Below are 15,675 nucleotides of genomic sequence, written 5' to 3'. Positions count from 1 at the left end.
GCATGGAATGTTAAATTGACACTGGTGAGGAATGCAAATCTTAATGTCTTTTGTTTGTATGTTTGGTATTATCTAATTAGTAAATAGGTAAATTAAAAGTTAATGCCACATTAAGGGTGGTGCGATGGTGGCTCACTGGCAGAATTCTCGCCTGCCATGCCAGAGACCCAGGTTTGGTTCCCGGTGCCTGCCCATGCAAAAGAAAAAAAAAAAAAAATCAAAAGGTAATGCCACATCAATAATTAATAGTTATATCCTGTTATATGTATGTCAGCTTTTCAGTCTCTAAAAAATACTCTGCTGTCCGTTATTCTATTCATAATTAGAAATGGTTGACAGATATACTTTTTTTTTTCCGTGGTTTTTTTGGGTGTATGGTCCAGGAATCGAACCTGGGTCTCCTGCATGTAAGGCGAGTGTTCTACCACTGAACCACCCATGCACCCCCAGATATACTTTTCTTTTTTTAACATGGGCAGGCACTGGGAATCAAACCTGGGTCTCTGGTGTGGCAGGTGAGAACTCTGCCAGATGAGTCACCATGTTCTGCTCCCAGACATGCCTTTAAATACAACTAAATGATACGTTAACCAGACTATTTAACTGATTTGTGTGTGGGTTGGGTGGGATAGGGTAGAGTGGAGTACTTTTTGGATTAAAGTCAGTAGTTTTTTAATTTTAAATTTTATGGTACTTGAACTTTATGGTAAAGAGTTGAAAAAGTAACATATTCAAGAATTTCCTTGATACTGTGACTGCCGTTTCTCCCTTCATAAGCGCTAAATGCAACGAGGTCTAAATATTAAGCAGTACAATGGCTCCTCCTTCTGGAACCAACCATAGATGTCTGGAGCCACATTTGACTAACTTGGCAGAAGCAGGAATATTCGTTTTTTTGGTGATAAGAAGTTGATCTCACATGAGTTGAATGGCAGAAAATAAACATCACTCAGAATGATGATGAAAGGGGAATGTGTATTCCCCCTTTGCTTGTCACTCTGCATCCTCCTGACTTCTAACATCAGAGGGCCCCAGAGTTCAGTCCTCAGGCTGTTTCTCTTCTTTATCTACCCTCACCCCCAAAATGTTCTCATTCAGTCTCTAGCTTCAAATATCCTCAAAATAACAGCCCTCTCCATCTGGATAGCTAAAAGGCATCTCAGCCTTCACATATCCAAAACAGAACTCCTGATATCCCCAACAGCCTCTCCATAACCATTTCCATCACCATCTTCATCATATCAGTAAATAGCAACTCTGTTCTTCTAGTTGCTCTAGTCAAAATTTCTCATAGTATTTGGTTCCTCTCTTTCTTTTAATACCCTACATCCATAAGCAAATCCTTTGGCTCTTCCTTTGAAAGATATCCAAAATCCATTTCTTAGAGCCTCCATTTCTACCATCCTGCTCCAGGCTTCCATCATCTCGCATTGGATTACTGTGAAAGCTACCTCACAGTCTGGCTGTTTACATTCTTGCCTACTAACAACAGTCTAGTCTCAACACAGGTGCCAGAATGTGTCTTTTAAAATCATTTTTAAATGATTTTAGAAATTGTATCATAAAATGATCACAGAAATTATATCATTTCTATGCTCAAAACCCTCCAAAGATTTCCAGTTTCATTCAAAGTAAAATCCAAAGTTCTTTTGATGGCCCATGGCTACAAGAAACCATGGACCATGGATGGGACATAGGGTATTAAAAGAAAGAGAGGAACCAAAGACCACGAGAATTTTTGACTAGCGCAACTAGAAGAGCAGAGCTGCCATTTATTGTTATGATGAAGATGGTGATGGAAATGGTTGTGGAGGGGCTGTCGGGGGTATCAGGAGATGCTGTATTATCTGCCTCTCTGAACCCCCCACAGTCCCTCTGAACTCACTGACCATGCATCTCTACCCCTCTTAGTTTCAGGCACATTGGTTTCCTTGCTATTACTTGAATACATCAAGTGCAGTGGTGCCTCAGGGCCTTCCCTCTGCCTGGAAAACTCTTGCCTGGATATTTATGTAACTTCCTCCTTCACGTTCTTCAGATATCTGCTCAGGTTTCTTTTTCTAGACACTCTTTCTAAAAGAGAACTGTTTTCTTTGTTTATCACTCTCTTCTCTTACCTTGGCTCTCATTTTTTCTCCATCCTCGCTTCTAATATTTGTTTCTTTGTTACTATCTATTTTTCTCTTAACAGTTAAGTATTTTGAGGGAAGGAATTTTGACTATTTTGATTACTGTCATATCCCCAGCACCTAGACAAATGCTGGGCACATAGTAGGTCTTCAAAAAATACTTGTTAAATGAACGAGTGAATGAATCCTGCATATCCAAGCAGAAGCCATAAAATTTGGGGAAACTTGATAAAATATAAAACTTACTGGCCTTACATTTAAAAAGACTTAGGTTTAAGTTCTGTTTCTGCTACTTCTAAGTGGTGTGACAACGACTCTATGAGTATTTCCAGCATACTCTCTCTCTCACCCTAAGGGTGATTTGTGCATCAATTCCAGCCTCCTGCCCCACTGCCACCCCCCACCCCTCGGCCTATGTCTGTGAGATCTATAGCATTCTCCACGCTCAGGATGGGGTATCTTCATTGACATTTATTAAGACTTCATATATTTGGGGATCCTACATTGCCCATCAGACACATGTTCATTGACCTTGGGTCAAGTACTTAACTCTTTAAGTCTCAGTTTCTTCATCTATGAAAGTTGGATGGAGAGGGGAATTGAGAGAATACCATGTGTATTTAAAAACACATGCCAATCCCATGAGTGTTAACTCAAACTCTTCAAATGAATCACACCAAGGGTCACATTACACAGAGGATTTCACCTCATACATTGACATAATCAGTAGTTACTGGTTCTTGATATGCAGTCACAGTACAAACAGCAGGAAAAGCGCACCAAGGGCAGAGTGTCTATGATAGATGTCACTCCAAACCACTTCCTTATGCCTGGAAAGACAGGAACACTGTATCTCCCAGCCCTCTTGTGGTTAACGGGACTTGGAAATGGGTTCTGTCCAATGGAATATGAGAGGAAGTGATGTACGCTCCTTCCAGGGCTGTCCCCTAAAGCCTTTGGCATGACCCTCCACTCTGTTTCACATTTTAGCTGCCAGTTGGTTAGAGAGGACCCAGTGGAAAAGTTCAATGCCTTAAGGCATGGAGATTACCAGAAAGAAGCCTGGCTCCCCAAGCCATATCTCAGAAAACAATTGCCCACTGGTATCTGCAGGCCAGGAGCATTTGCAGTGGAACTAATACGAAGGAGAAATAATCTTTTATTATGCATAGCCACTGAGATTTCAGAGCATATTTTTTATAAAGCAGCCAGTATACCATGGCCATTTACACCTCGTCCTGTAGATTGGTTACTCCATTTGCTGTGTCTTATCTGGTCTTTTCTTCTGACATCAAGTGGAAAGAAATTGAAAAAGTTGTAAAAGGATATCCTTCTCCCACCAAAAACAAAAACAAAGCAAATCTTACCCCAATAGAACTAGATAATTTCATGGGTGTATTATGCCCAATATTCAAGGAAAAGATAATGCTAATCAAATTGTTTCAGAGCAGAGAAAGAAAGAAAGCTATTGAATGTTCTTACGAAACCAGAAAAATTTTTATAGCAAAATCTGCTCAAAAAGAGCCCAAACAGAAACCTGCTGACCAATCACATTTATTAATATTGATACACAACCTATATAAAACAAACTGAATCAGGGAGCATGTTATAAGAATAATTTGTTAAGAACAAATATAATTTATAATGGAAATGAAAGGATAGTTCAATACTAATAAATCCCTTAAGGCAATTAACCACACTGATAAAAGTCAAAGGAGAAAAAAATTAATCTCCAAAGATATCAAAAATGCTTTTGATAAAATTCAAAATCCACTTTTCACAGGATTCTTAATAAAATAGAAATCCTTGGGTATTTCCTTAACTTGGTAAAGATGTATCTCAAAGGTAATACCAGTATTGTATTTAATAGCATAAAAGACTGTTTCCATTTAAGTCAAGAATGAAAAAGGAATTTCTGCTATCACCACTATTAATTAATAGTTGTGTGGAAATAATGGTCCAATGTATTAGATGAATCAGATGCATATGATTGGGGAGGAGGCAAAGTAATTATTTGTAGATACATATCCAGAAATCCCAAGAAATGAAATTAAAAAAAAAATACAAAAACAACAGGGTAACTCAGTAGAATATAACCAGTTATAAAATTACTATCCAATGGATAAGAGATATATTTGTTATAAGTAAACAAGGAACATATTTAAGTGGTATATATTTACATGTCTTCCTCCAATACAAAGTAAATGAAAACAAAAGATGTGGTTGTCTTTGTTTTCTGCTTTTTACCCAGTGCTGAAAATGCTCAGCACATAGAAGGCACTCAAAAAATACTTGTTGAAAGAAAGCAAGAATCAATATGTACTATAGATCTACTCTTTTGTTGAGGAGATAAATATACAAAGATATGGCATCTTTTATAATAGAAAAATACTATAAGCAACTGAAATATTCATTAGTGGGTATGTGATTAAATAAAATATTAAAAATAATGGGGTATACCTTTGAACTAACATATAAGATTCTCCAAGGTAACTTGAGTTAAAAAAGCAAGTCTCAATACATTTCAGAGGATGGAAATCGTACGAAATATATTCCTTTATCATAAAAAACTAAATTAGAAATCAATAGCAGAAAAAATAGGAAATCCTAAATAAAACACATTTCTAAATAATCCATGGCTCAAAGAAGAAATCTCAAGGGAAATCAGAAAACATCTTGAGCTGAGTAGAAAAGAAAAACATATATCAAAATTTATGGCATACACATAAAGAAATGCTTAGAGTAAAATATATAGCTTTAAAAGTCTATATTAGAAACAAAGGTCTAAAATCATTAATCTGAGCTGCCACCTCAAGAAGACAGAAAAAGAAAAGGAAATCAAACACAAAGTAAGTAGAAAGGAGGAATTAATAAGAATAAGAGTGGAAAACAATGAAATAGAAAGCTTATAAGAAAAAATAAATGAATACAAAAGTTGGTTCTTAAAAAGAATTTTATAAAATTTTATTTAAAACTTTATGCTTATAAATTTAACAGCTTAGATGAATTGAAAAAATTCCTAGAAAGGCAAAGGAAGACTTTACCAAAGCTAAGTAAAGAAGAAATAGAATACCTGAGTAGACTTAAATCAAGTAAAGAAATTGAATTAGTAATTTAACATCATCCTACAAACAAAAGGCAGCACAGATAGCTTCACTAAAATAAATCTATTAAACTCTTAAGGAAGAAATAATGTCAATCTGGCACAATTCTTTCAGAATATAGGGAAGGAGGGAACATCTTCTAAATTATTTAATAAGGCCAGCATACTCTGATTTTAAAGTCAGACAAAGACATAACAGAAAAAGAAAACTACAGAACAATATGCCTCCAAACAAGTGCAAAAATCCTTAACAAAATATTAGGCAAAGAAAATCTAGCAACATATAAAATGAATTGTATATCATGAACAAGTGGAGCTTATCTCAGGAATGCAAAATTAGTTCAACATTAAAAAATCTTGTAACATAATATACCATATTCATAAAATATAGAACAAAAAACATGATTGTTACAATAGAAAAAACATTTGACAAATTCAACATCCCTTGATTATTAACATCCTCAACCTAAGAATAGAAGGGAACTTTTTAGATGATAAACCCATATAAAAACCCTACAGTTAAAATCAATTGTGAAAAACTAATGCTTTCCCCCCTAAACTGGGAACAAGGCAAAGATGTCTGGCCATACCTCTTCTATTCAACGTTGTGTTGGAAATACAATGTAATATACTGGAGCTAGTGTAATAAGGCAAAGGAAAGAAATTAAGGCATACAAATTGGAAAAGAAGAAATAAACTTTTTATTACCAGACAGCATAATAATCTATGTAGAAAACTTCATGGAATCTATAAAAAAAAACCCTCCTAGAACGAATAAAGTGAGTTTACTTGTTGCAGTATACAAGACAAAAACCAAAACTCAGATGTATTATGAAAATAATTCTATTCATAATAGCATTAAAAAGAATATTTAAGAATAAGTTCAACAAAAGAAGAACAAGACCCAGACACTAAAAACTATACAACACTGCTGAGAGAAATTAAAGATGATAGAAATAAATAATGAATTGAAAGACTCAATGTAAATATGGCTATTCTCCACAAATTGGTCTACCGATTCATTCCAACACTAAGACAAACCACCACAATTCTGATATAAGGACCCATGCATACGTATCTGCTCTAGAAGATCTATGCTTCTCTGAATGGGGCCATAAGCATTTATGAGTGGCCTATAATAAGATAATCAACGTCAATCTCATCACAAAAACATGGCGCTAGTTCCTGTTAATTCAGAGAGATTACTGCAAATCGTGGAAATTTAGGGAACCAGAAGAGGCCTTTGATGGATGTAGTTTAAGTATCACAAGGTACTATCTTTTTGCAATTCTATACTAGCTAATAAATAAAAACAAAACAAGTGCCTCACCCCAAATGCAAACCAAACACAAACAAGTTTGCTGCTTGAGGATTCAACAAGAGAAAGAGGGACATTGGATAAGCTTAGCACTTGGCTGACAGCAGGAGGTACATAATAAATGTTTTCAGAAAAGGTACAAACTATAATAATATAAACACAGGACTTCATGGTACATTTTTCCTGCTACACCATAGCTTCAAAACAGCCATTATATATAAAATATGTCCAAGTTCATTTCTGGGAATCATATAGCCGATACTGCACAGTGTTTTGCAATTTACCTAGTAATATCAAGAAGCTGTTCCAAAATTTGATTTTCAATTTGACATTATGAACATATGGCTATTTAATTAAGGAATGTTCATTTTAATCTTAAATAAGCAATGGGAGAAATTAAAATATACTGTCAATATTTAATATTAAAATTCAAGTGATATTTTGTAACAATGCCTTAAGAAGGTAAAATTTAAGACTTTCATTATCATATTAATTTCCTTTTAAACATAGGAACATAATAGCTTGTACAGTGTTGCTCACGAATGGCTAGCATTTGGTGTCCAATTTCAAATAAGGAATCAGCAACGTACTACCTCCTTGAAGGGGAAAGACCTGCAGAGACTGCCAAATAAATCAAAAGGTTAAAAGGTGCTTCATTCAGCTTTGACTGCCTTCAATTGCACTGAAACTAAAGGACTTTCATGCTGTTTTCAGGGCTTTGAATAAAAAAGCACATATGCTTGCCACACATGTGCTCTTCATGCCTGCATTCTTCACAGTGTTTCTCCTGACCCATTCCAACGGCAGCCTCAGTACTGATTTGCATTCAACAGACACTTAATCAGTGCCTCTTGGAGGAAATTAGATACTAAGAACCACTACCATCAGGTTAGGGAGCATCATTATCCCATTGGAATAGGTGAGAAATCTGAGGCTTACGTACTTTTAGCATCCTAAATTTGAAAATCCTAAGTGGGAAAATCAGGATTTAGCCTGTGCTCCTTCCTTTATTCTTTGTTATCTGTGACCCCCACCCTCCTTCTTCTCCCAAAGCTTCATGGATCATCAACATCAAGAGAAGTAGAGAAGTGAGGGAATATCCAGGGCTCAGAGCTCCTGCCATACTTCTCACTGCTCCTATCTCCATACTTCACCCATAACACCCAGCCCAGACCTTCAGCTTTGAGTCTGGTCCTGAACTTTCACCTCACGGGGGTCACTATGGGTACCTGTTGCTGGAGCAGTCCTTGTGGTAGTGGAAGAAGTGTCCTGAACAATTGTATTCAGAACTCTGAAAATATTTTTCTATTGTCGCACAGCTTGGAAATGTCCTTAATGGAGATTATCGAGACCATACTTGGGTGTGGTAGGGATTGCACTGGCTTCAACTTGCTAGTATGGACTGATACATACAAGTCAGAACACTGCTTCCATTGGAAAAGAAGGTTTTTTTAGTTAACTCAGTGGGAAAGCAGTTTGAATTCTCTACAACTGGTTCACTAACCAGCTTTTAAATCATAACCTGTGCAGAGCTGGGACTCAATCTCTACCCTCCAAGTTCATGTCAATTTAAATTTGTAAGATTGAAAGCACTATTACTTTTGGGTTTAATATAAAAAAGGGAAAAGGATCATATTAAGATTAAAAAAAATCAGCTCTCTGGACTTATAGTACCTTACTCTGGTACCGTTAGTTTTAAAAGTACAATTTCATTCAACTACAGAGAAACCTCCATTTTTATAGTATTATGGTAAAGTGTTCTATCATGTTAGCTTTATACATATATAAACAGGGAGAGGAGGAACCTGTTATTGTCTTTAATAAGCCCTGACTTTCAGGGACCCCAGGTTGGGACCAGTGGCCTAACATAGCCTGCTCATTTCACAGATGAAGAAATCTGCAGGTAGAATCCCGACCTAACCAACATAGTGTCATTTTTACCATTAAGAGGTAGCATATTTCAGTGTTCAATGTAAACATGTGACTTACTTTAAGAATGAAATTTGTTTCCACTATCTGAATCTGGATATGTAATTATGTGAAGAGAAAGGGTAACAGGAACCGCCAAGTTTTCTTCTATTTCGTGGAATTTTATTAGTTTTTCAAATCTCATTACTTTTCATCAACTACTGACCACATCCCACAAGCTCCCAATGATTAGTTACCTGAGCTTCTTTCTGCTTTGGGCTTTTTAACTTAATGCATAGCTGTTTCCCTTGCATTTTTTCCCACTAAATAACCCTTATGGCTTTATGAAATGTTCCTTTTGATTAACTAGAAAATGAAACTATGTCATTTTGAAAAGCCTTCAGAGCAAAAGTCCAAGTAGCCTAGCCACACCCTAGCGGACAGGTACTAATCTAGCCTGGAAGCAAGCTTTTCTGTGTCCAGTATCTGTGGTCAAGTTTCCCCAAACTGGGTGGTGCCTCAAAAGTAAAACACCATGAGACCGCCCATAATACCTCTCCCCCCAAGAAAAAGTCTGGTTTTCTTTTTTGCATGGATGGAGTTGGAGATGTCAAACCAGAAGTAGAGAAACACTGCATTTTAGAAAACCTAGAGAGAATAAAGGATGGAGGTTAAAAGCCCAGACTCTGGAGTTAGGTTTGGGAACCTCAGCAAGTTCCTTGACCTCCCTGTGCCTCAGTTTCCTCCTCTGTAAAACAGGCATAATAATGAAAAGTGTCAATCTCTTAGGGTTGACAAGAGGATTAAATGAGTTATACACAAAGAGCACTTAGGAGAGTGCCTGGCACCTACCAGTGCTTAATGTGAGTAGCTATTATCATTTCCACTATAAAATCCACCTCAACCCAGATTCCTGGCTTACAACCTATAGCCCATACACCAGGTCTTTACATTATCTGCATATTTTATTGCTGGGCCAGTTTATATCTTACCTCCTCGATGGATAATCAAAGAAGTCTCACTTCCAACGGGACAATCCTTAAGTATATCCACTACTTCTGTATGGCTCAGGCTCTGTACGTTCTGCTGGTTGATCTCAACAATGAGGTCACCTTCACACAGGCCAGGGCATCCCTGAATGTCAAGTATTTGTTTCACCCGCTGTCCTGTAGGACTGTCAGCAATAGTGAAGCCAAAGCCCTGGGCACCTTTCACAATGGTTAAGGTCATAAGTTCAGCTTGGGTGGCCCCAGAGGAAGCCATAGATACATTGTCGTCATGGACAGGTGGTGGATACGTGCCATCTAGCTGACCATCAGCTGGCATAGAGTGCAAAGAATGAGGTGGTCGATCTGTTATATCTGGAACAGACTGTGAGGTCCGAGAAATGTATTCCAAATATGTTTCATAGTTATGTCTTCCGTTGACCATCACTGGTGGTGGCCTCTCCATTATTGCAAGGGGTGGCACCATGCTGTTAGCAGGATCTTCAGGGTCAAAGGGCAAGGGGTAGCCACGACACAACACAAGGTTGACACTCTGACCAATAGGAACAGACTGGAAAAGTTTGACTACATCTGCGTGTGTGTGTCCAAGGACACAAACTTCATTAATATAGACAATGACATCACCTGCAAGGAAAAAAGAAAGATTGACAGCATGAGGTAAGTTCAATTAATGTTGACATGAAGGTATGGAATTATTTATGAGACTAGTGAAAGAGGTGCTCGGTTTCTCAGTCAGCAGTGAGAAAATCAATTAGAGTAATATTTAAATTCACTGTAGGTGACTCAAGGTTATAACTGGTCTGCCAACAAATATAATGATCAAATGCTGAAAAAAACACTATTTGGTTATTCTTGAAGTTCAGAAACAACTTCATATTCAGAAAAAAAAAGCTCAGGAAAAAAAGGTTAGAAGAATTTGAACTTTGCAAAAGCACACCTTATATGATTCTTTTTCATCTTTATTTCTGTCGCCCAGTACAATTCAGTTAATAGAAATTCCAAAGTATTGAGAAGTAGTTGTCACGAGTTTTGGATGAAAAAGAAAACCCTACCATAAGGATTTCTTAGTTATTATCACTTGACTGAGTCAACTGCCTTTTTTCGTGAAGGAGGGAATTATTTTGTCCATTTATTTCCTCCATTTTAGCAGGTATAATTGAAAAGATTTCACATACAAGTGAGGGCCAAGAATACAGGTTTTGGGATCAGAAAACTAGGTTCATATTCTGGCTTTGCTATGTAATGGATCTGTGATGTTAGGCAAGGCAATTAACTGCTCTGAACAACAGCTCCTCATTTGTAATGATGTAAGGATAAAATAAGATAATACAGGAAAAGGGCTTGATGCAGCATCTGACACATTACTCCTCAATAAACATGGAACACTGTTAAGATTACTGTTGTTAAAATAGAATGAAGGTCAAATTAATAAGGAATGTAAGGGACCCTGAAAAGCCAAAAACATCTTGAAAAAGAAGAATGAAGTTGGAGGACTCATACTTCCTGACCTTGAAACTTTTTATAAAGTCATGGTAATCAAAACTGCATGGTACAGGCACAAGGACAGAAATGTAGACAGACTAATGGAATAGAATTGAGAGCTCAGAAATCAACACTCACATTTATGGCCAACCAATTTTTGACAAGGGAAAGGGATCACTCAGTTGGGAAGGACTAGCCTCTTCAACAGTGCTGAATCTCCATTTGTAAAAAAAAAATGGAGGAATCCTACCTCAGACCTTAAACAAAAATCAACTCAAAATGGATTGGCAAAATAAATATATAGAATGCTTGCATTCCATGTGGGAGAATGGGTTCGATTCCCAGAGCATACATACATACACACACAAAACCAAGAACAAAAGACCTAAATATAAGAGGTAGAACTATCAAACTCTTAGCAGAAAACACAGGGAAGCATTTTCAGGACCTTGTGTTAGGGGTGGTTTCTTAGACTTGACACCCAACCATAAGTAACAACAACAAAAATAGATAAATGGGAATCTCATCAAAATTAAAACCTTTTGTGCCTCAAAGGGTTTTAGTATGAAGGTAAAATGACAACCTACACAATGAGAAAAAATATTTGGAAACCGCATAGCCGATAAAGGCTTAATATCAAGAATACAAAAATAAATCATTCAACTTAATAAAAAGAAAACAAACAACTCCATTAAAAATCGGGCAAAAGACTTGAAAAACATCTTTCCAAAGAAAATATACATATGGCCAGAAAGCACATTGAAAAGATGTTCAACATCATTAGCTATCAGGGAAATGTAAATCAAAACCACAATGAGATACCATTTCACATCCATTATGTGGCGTATTTCTCAGGGACTGGAGCCTAGCCAAACTTAAAATTTTTTAATGTTTCTCTCCCTCTCTAGGTTCGCTCTCTGCCCCCCATATCTGTAACCTAGCTCACTGTTCCCCCCTTCCCCCTCTTGTCGTAGACCGCCCATTTCCATAGCCCACCACAAAACAACAGGCCTTCCTGTTATTCTCTATGCTTCCCTATCCCCGAAACATACCCTTCTGCCTAGCAACTGCCGCCTGGCTTGTGTGAGTGGCTGTCTCCCCCTGACGTGTGCGCCCAAGACTCCACCCCTCCCCGAGAGTACTTAAGCCCCACGCTTACCCCGCTCTGGGTCGTCCGAGCCCCGGGGTCTTCGGACCCCAGACGTCTCACTCCTCAGGTTCCCGGGTGGCCCATCCCGGTGTGTATCAATAAAAGCGTTAACCCGAATCTGGCCTCAGCGAAGACTTTTCTCGCGACCGCCAGCTGGGGAAAGCGCCGGCTCCAGCTTACCCAGGTTAATTCCCTGCGAGCTCGCCCCCAAAACCACCCAGTGTACCAGCCCCACTGCCCGACTGAAGCTATCAGCGGCACATTAGAATGTCTGCTACTGGAAAAATGGAAAATTACAAGTGTTGTAGAGGATAAGGAGAAATAACAGTCATCCATTGATGGTGGGAATGTAAAATGCTACAGTCATTAGGAAAGATAGTTTGGCAGTTTCTCAGAAAACTAAGTACAGAACTCCCACATGAACTGGCAATCCCACTACTAGGTACACATCTAAAAGAATGAAAACATGTAAATGAACAGATATTTGCACACTGACATTCATAGTGGTGACATTATTCATAATGGGCAAACTATGGAAGCAATCCAAGTGCCCACCAATGATGAATGGATAAATAAAGTGTGGTATATACATGTGATGGAATATTATTCAGCTATAAAAAGGAATGAAATCCTGATGCCTGGAACAAGCTGCATGAGCCTTAAAGACATCAAGTTGAGTGAAATAAACCAGACACAAAAGGGCAATAGTATATGATATCATTGATTTGAAACAATTAGAATAAGCAAACTCATAGAGTTAGAATCTAGAATATAGTTTTACCAGGGGACAGGATGGGGTAGGGAATGGGAAGTTAAGTTTTAAATTGTACAGGGTTCCTATTTGGAATAATGGAGATGTTTTGGTAATTGATAGTGGTGATGGTAGCACGGCATTGTGAATGTAATTAACAGCACTGAAATAAATATCTGAATGTGCTGAATGTGATTAAAATGGGGAATGTTAGATTATACATATGGTAACAGAATAAAAATTTTAAATCCATGGAACTATGCTACACAGTGAAACAAGTTAAACCATCGACTACAATTACTAGTGTAAAAATAAAAAGGTGCTACCATCAATTGTAACAAATGTTTCACACAGCAAGGTGTTAATAATAGAGTGGTGTATTGGAATCCTATATTTTATGCATGATTGCTCTATAAGCACACAACCTCTCTAATAAAGAAAAAAATAGGATAAGGGGATTTAGTACATTGGTTCTCTATCAGGACGCTGCCAAAAACTCATTCTCTGATCTTAGAGATAAATTGATATTTCTATATATTTTTTTCAATTAAAGCATTTGTCTGCTTACCCCGGTAAATCATCACAGATTTTGAGAGGTCAACTGGTTAGAAGTTAACAAGTATAAAAAATCAATTTCAAAATACATTCAGAAAAACGGTTTTTCCTCCTTAAAATGTAGAAAATCATGGTTGTTTGAGATAATTGTTGTTTTTAAAATTTCAATTATGTATGAATAATGATTTTATTTTTGGAGAACTGTTCTATCATGGATTGATATTTTTATCCTCAAAAACCATAATATTTAAGAATTGAACTTGCAAATTGAGATTGTGCTTGAATGTGCTGAGGAGTACATGAGGGATGAAAAGACATGTTTTCACAGATTGTCAAATAAGTAACTGAACAGACATTAATTTATGAGGATAATTTTGAAGTGGGTACTGTAAATGGTGGTGAACGAGCCACTGGGGAGCTCGTTTTGAGACAGCTTTGCCCATCAAGCTTGCAAACACCAAATGTAAAAAACAGTTGAACTTTTTAGTGTTAAAAGACTTTCCTGTTCCTTCTTAGGTGTATAACATAGAATGATTTCTCCATTAAATGCATTTGAAAAGTAAACAATTCTATGAATAAAACAATTCTAAGTAAAGTGCCCTCAACAACAGATTTGGTTGACACTCACTCCTCCCCAGTACTAGAGCACTGTTTGTGCTCTAGTACTGGGGAGCACAAACCTAACAGGGAACCAGGTTAGGTCTGACTCTAGAAAATGTCACAGTCTTTGTGATTGGTCAGAAGGAATTCCGCCCTTCAATTATGTCTATCAGAAAGGGTGATGGGGTGCCAGCTGGCATACTGTACTCTGAATTGGGAGGGGTATCCCCTCTCTGCTCTTGTGATTTCTCAATTGATTGGCACAGCAGGGAGGGATGCTTTGGGCATCTTTTCAATTGGTTTCAACCTTCCCAAAGGTCCAGAGAAGTGTCTGATACAGATAGGTTATTTTTAATCTTCATCCCTCTTCTACTTTTAAAAGTTGGTATAACATATTTTAGACATTAAAAAGGTTAAAAGAATAATAAACACCTGTGCAACACAATGGAGCTTAATGATTAAAACCTTGCTCATATTAGCTGGAGCTCCACTGGGTAGTACCCTCAAGCACACCCTCACAATCTCTTACCTTCCCTTCCAAAGGTAAACAACGTTCTGCTTTTGAGGTTTGTTATCACCATGCATTTCTTTATATTTTTATGACACACCTAGGTATCCCTAAACAATATTAGCGTTGCTTTACAAGTTTTTTAACAAATTAATTCTTCCATAATTTTCCCTTAAAAATTTATTTGTGATATTTATGTCAATATCTGCATTTTTAAAACTCATTAACTTTTGCTGCAATATAGTATCTCTACTATGACAAATGACAAAACATCTGTTTTTATATTTATCCATTCTCTGTTGATGGACCCTGGGTTTTTTTTTTAATTTCTGGCTAAGATAACTGCTACGAATCTCTTTCCATGTCCCCTGCACACATTTGGGAGAGATTTTCTAGGGTACATAACTTGGCAGAGAATTGCTGGGTCATAGACATGGGCACCTTCAACTTTGTTAGAAAATGGCAAATGGTTGATAAACTACATCATCTTAATTTCACTTTTTTTGAGTAGTATATCAGCATTTTCATTGCTCCCCATCTGACAGAATACTTGGTATCCTCAGACTTTCACAATCTAATGAGCATGATCACAGGTTTAATTTGTAGCTCCCCAGATTGCTAGTGAGGGTATGCATCTTTTCATATGTTTATTGGTCATTTGGTTTTCCTCTTCCATGTATCTTATTTGCCCCCTTATTTTTTTCTGTTGGCTAGTCTTTTGTTGTAGAGATCGACTATTTTTGCTATCCGTCTCTACTTTTGATGCAGTATTCTCTGTAGGCGTGTGAGACCACATGGTATAATAGAAATAACAGGGGATGTAGAGTCAAAAGACCCTGGTCTGAGTTCTAGCTCCATCATCACTAGCCATGACTTCTAAAAACTAACTTAAATCTTCTGTTACTAGAGTCTTCAGAAATAAGGTGGAACAAGAATAGCAGCTTCTCATGGCTATGGGACGTAACAATTGAGATCATGCAGGTGAAACGTTTTATAAGCTGTAACTTGTTATGCAAAGGATGATTACTATTTCAGAAATTATTTTCTGTCCTTGGTCATACCCTTCTGTAAAATCAAGACATTCCCATCATAGTCATACTCAAGAATGTATTGACCATGCCTATCTCTGAAATGATGGGTTTCTGAGTGGGAAAGTAAGAGGCA

At 37.2% G+C, this 15,675-nt stretch overlaps 1 protein-coding gene and 1 non-coding gene across 7 annotated transcripts in view; both read right to left on the bottom strand.

The window, feature by feature from the left end:
* MAGI2 (membrane associated guanylate kinase, WW and PDZ domain containing 2) overlaps positions 1 to 15,675 on the bottom strand; it is a 1,430,555-nt gene that overhangs the window by 215,183 nt on the left and 1,199,697 nt on the right. For all 6 annotated transcript variants that reach the window (XM_077153531.1, XM_077153591.1, XM_077153676.1 and 3 more), the window contains one exon: positions 9,451 to 10,089. In XM_077153531.1, the coding sequence (XP_077009646.1) occupies positions 9,451 to 10,089 (639 nt within the window). The remainder of the gene's footprint in view (positions 1 to 9,450; positions 10,090 to 15,675) is intronic.
* Positions 372 to 442, bottom strand: TRNAV-UAC (transfer RNA valine (anticodon UAC)). Its single transcript has one exon. It is a non-coding gene; the product is annotated as a tRNA-Val (tRNA).

Source organism: Tamandua tetradactyla, chromosome 1, assembly GCF_023851605.1.
Source record: "Tamandua tetradactyla isolate mTamTet1 chromosome 1, mTamTet1.pri, whole genome shotgun sequence".
Classification (NCBI taxonomy): Eukaryota; Metazoa; Chordata; class Mammalia; order Pilosa; family Myrmecophagidae; genus Tamandua; species Tamandua tetradactyla.
The sequence above is the reverse complement of the archived record's forward strand: the minus strand, read 5'-3'. Positions and strand labels throughout refer to the sequence as shown.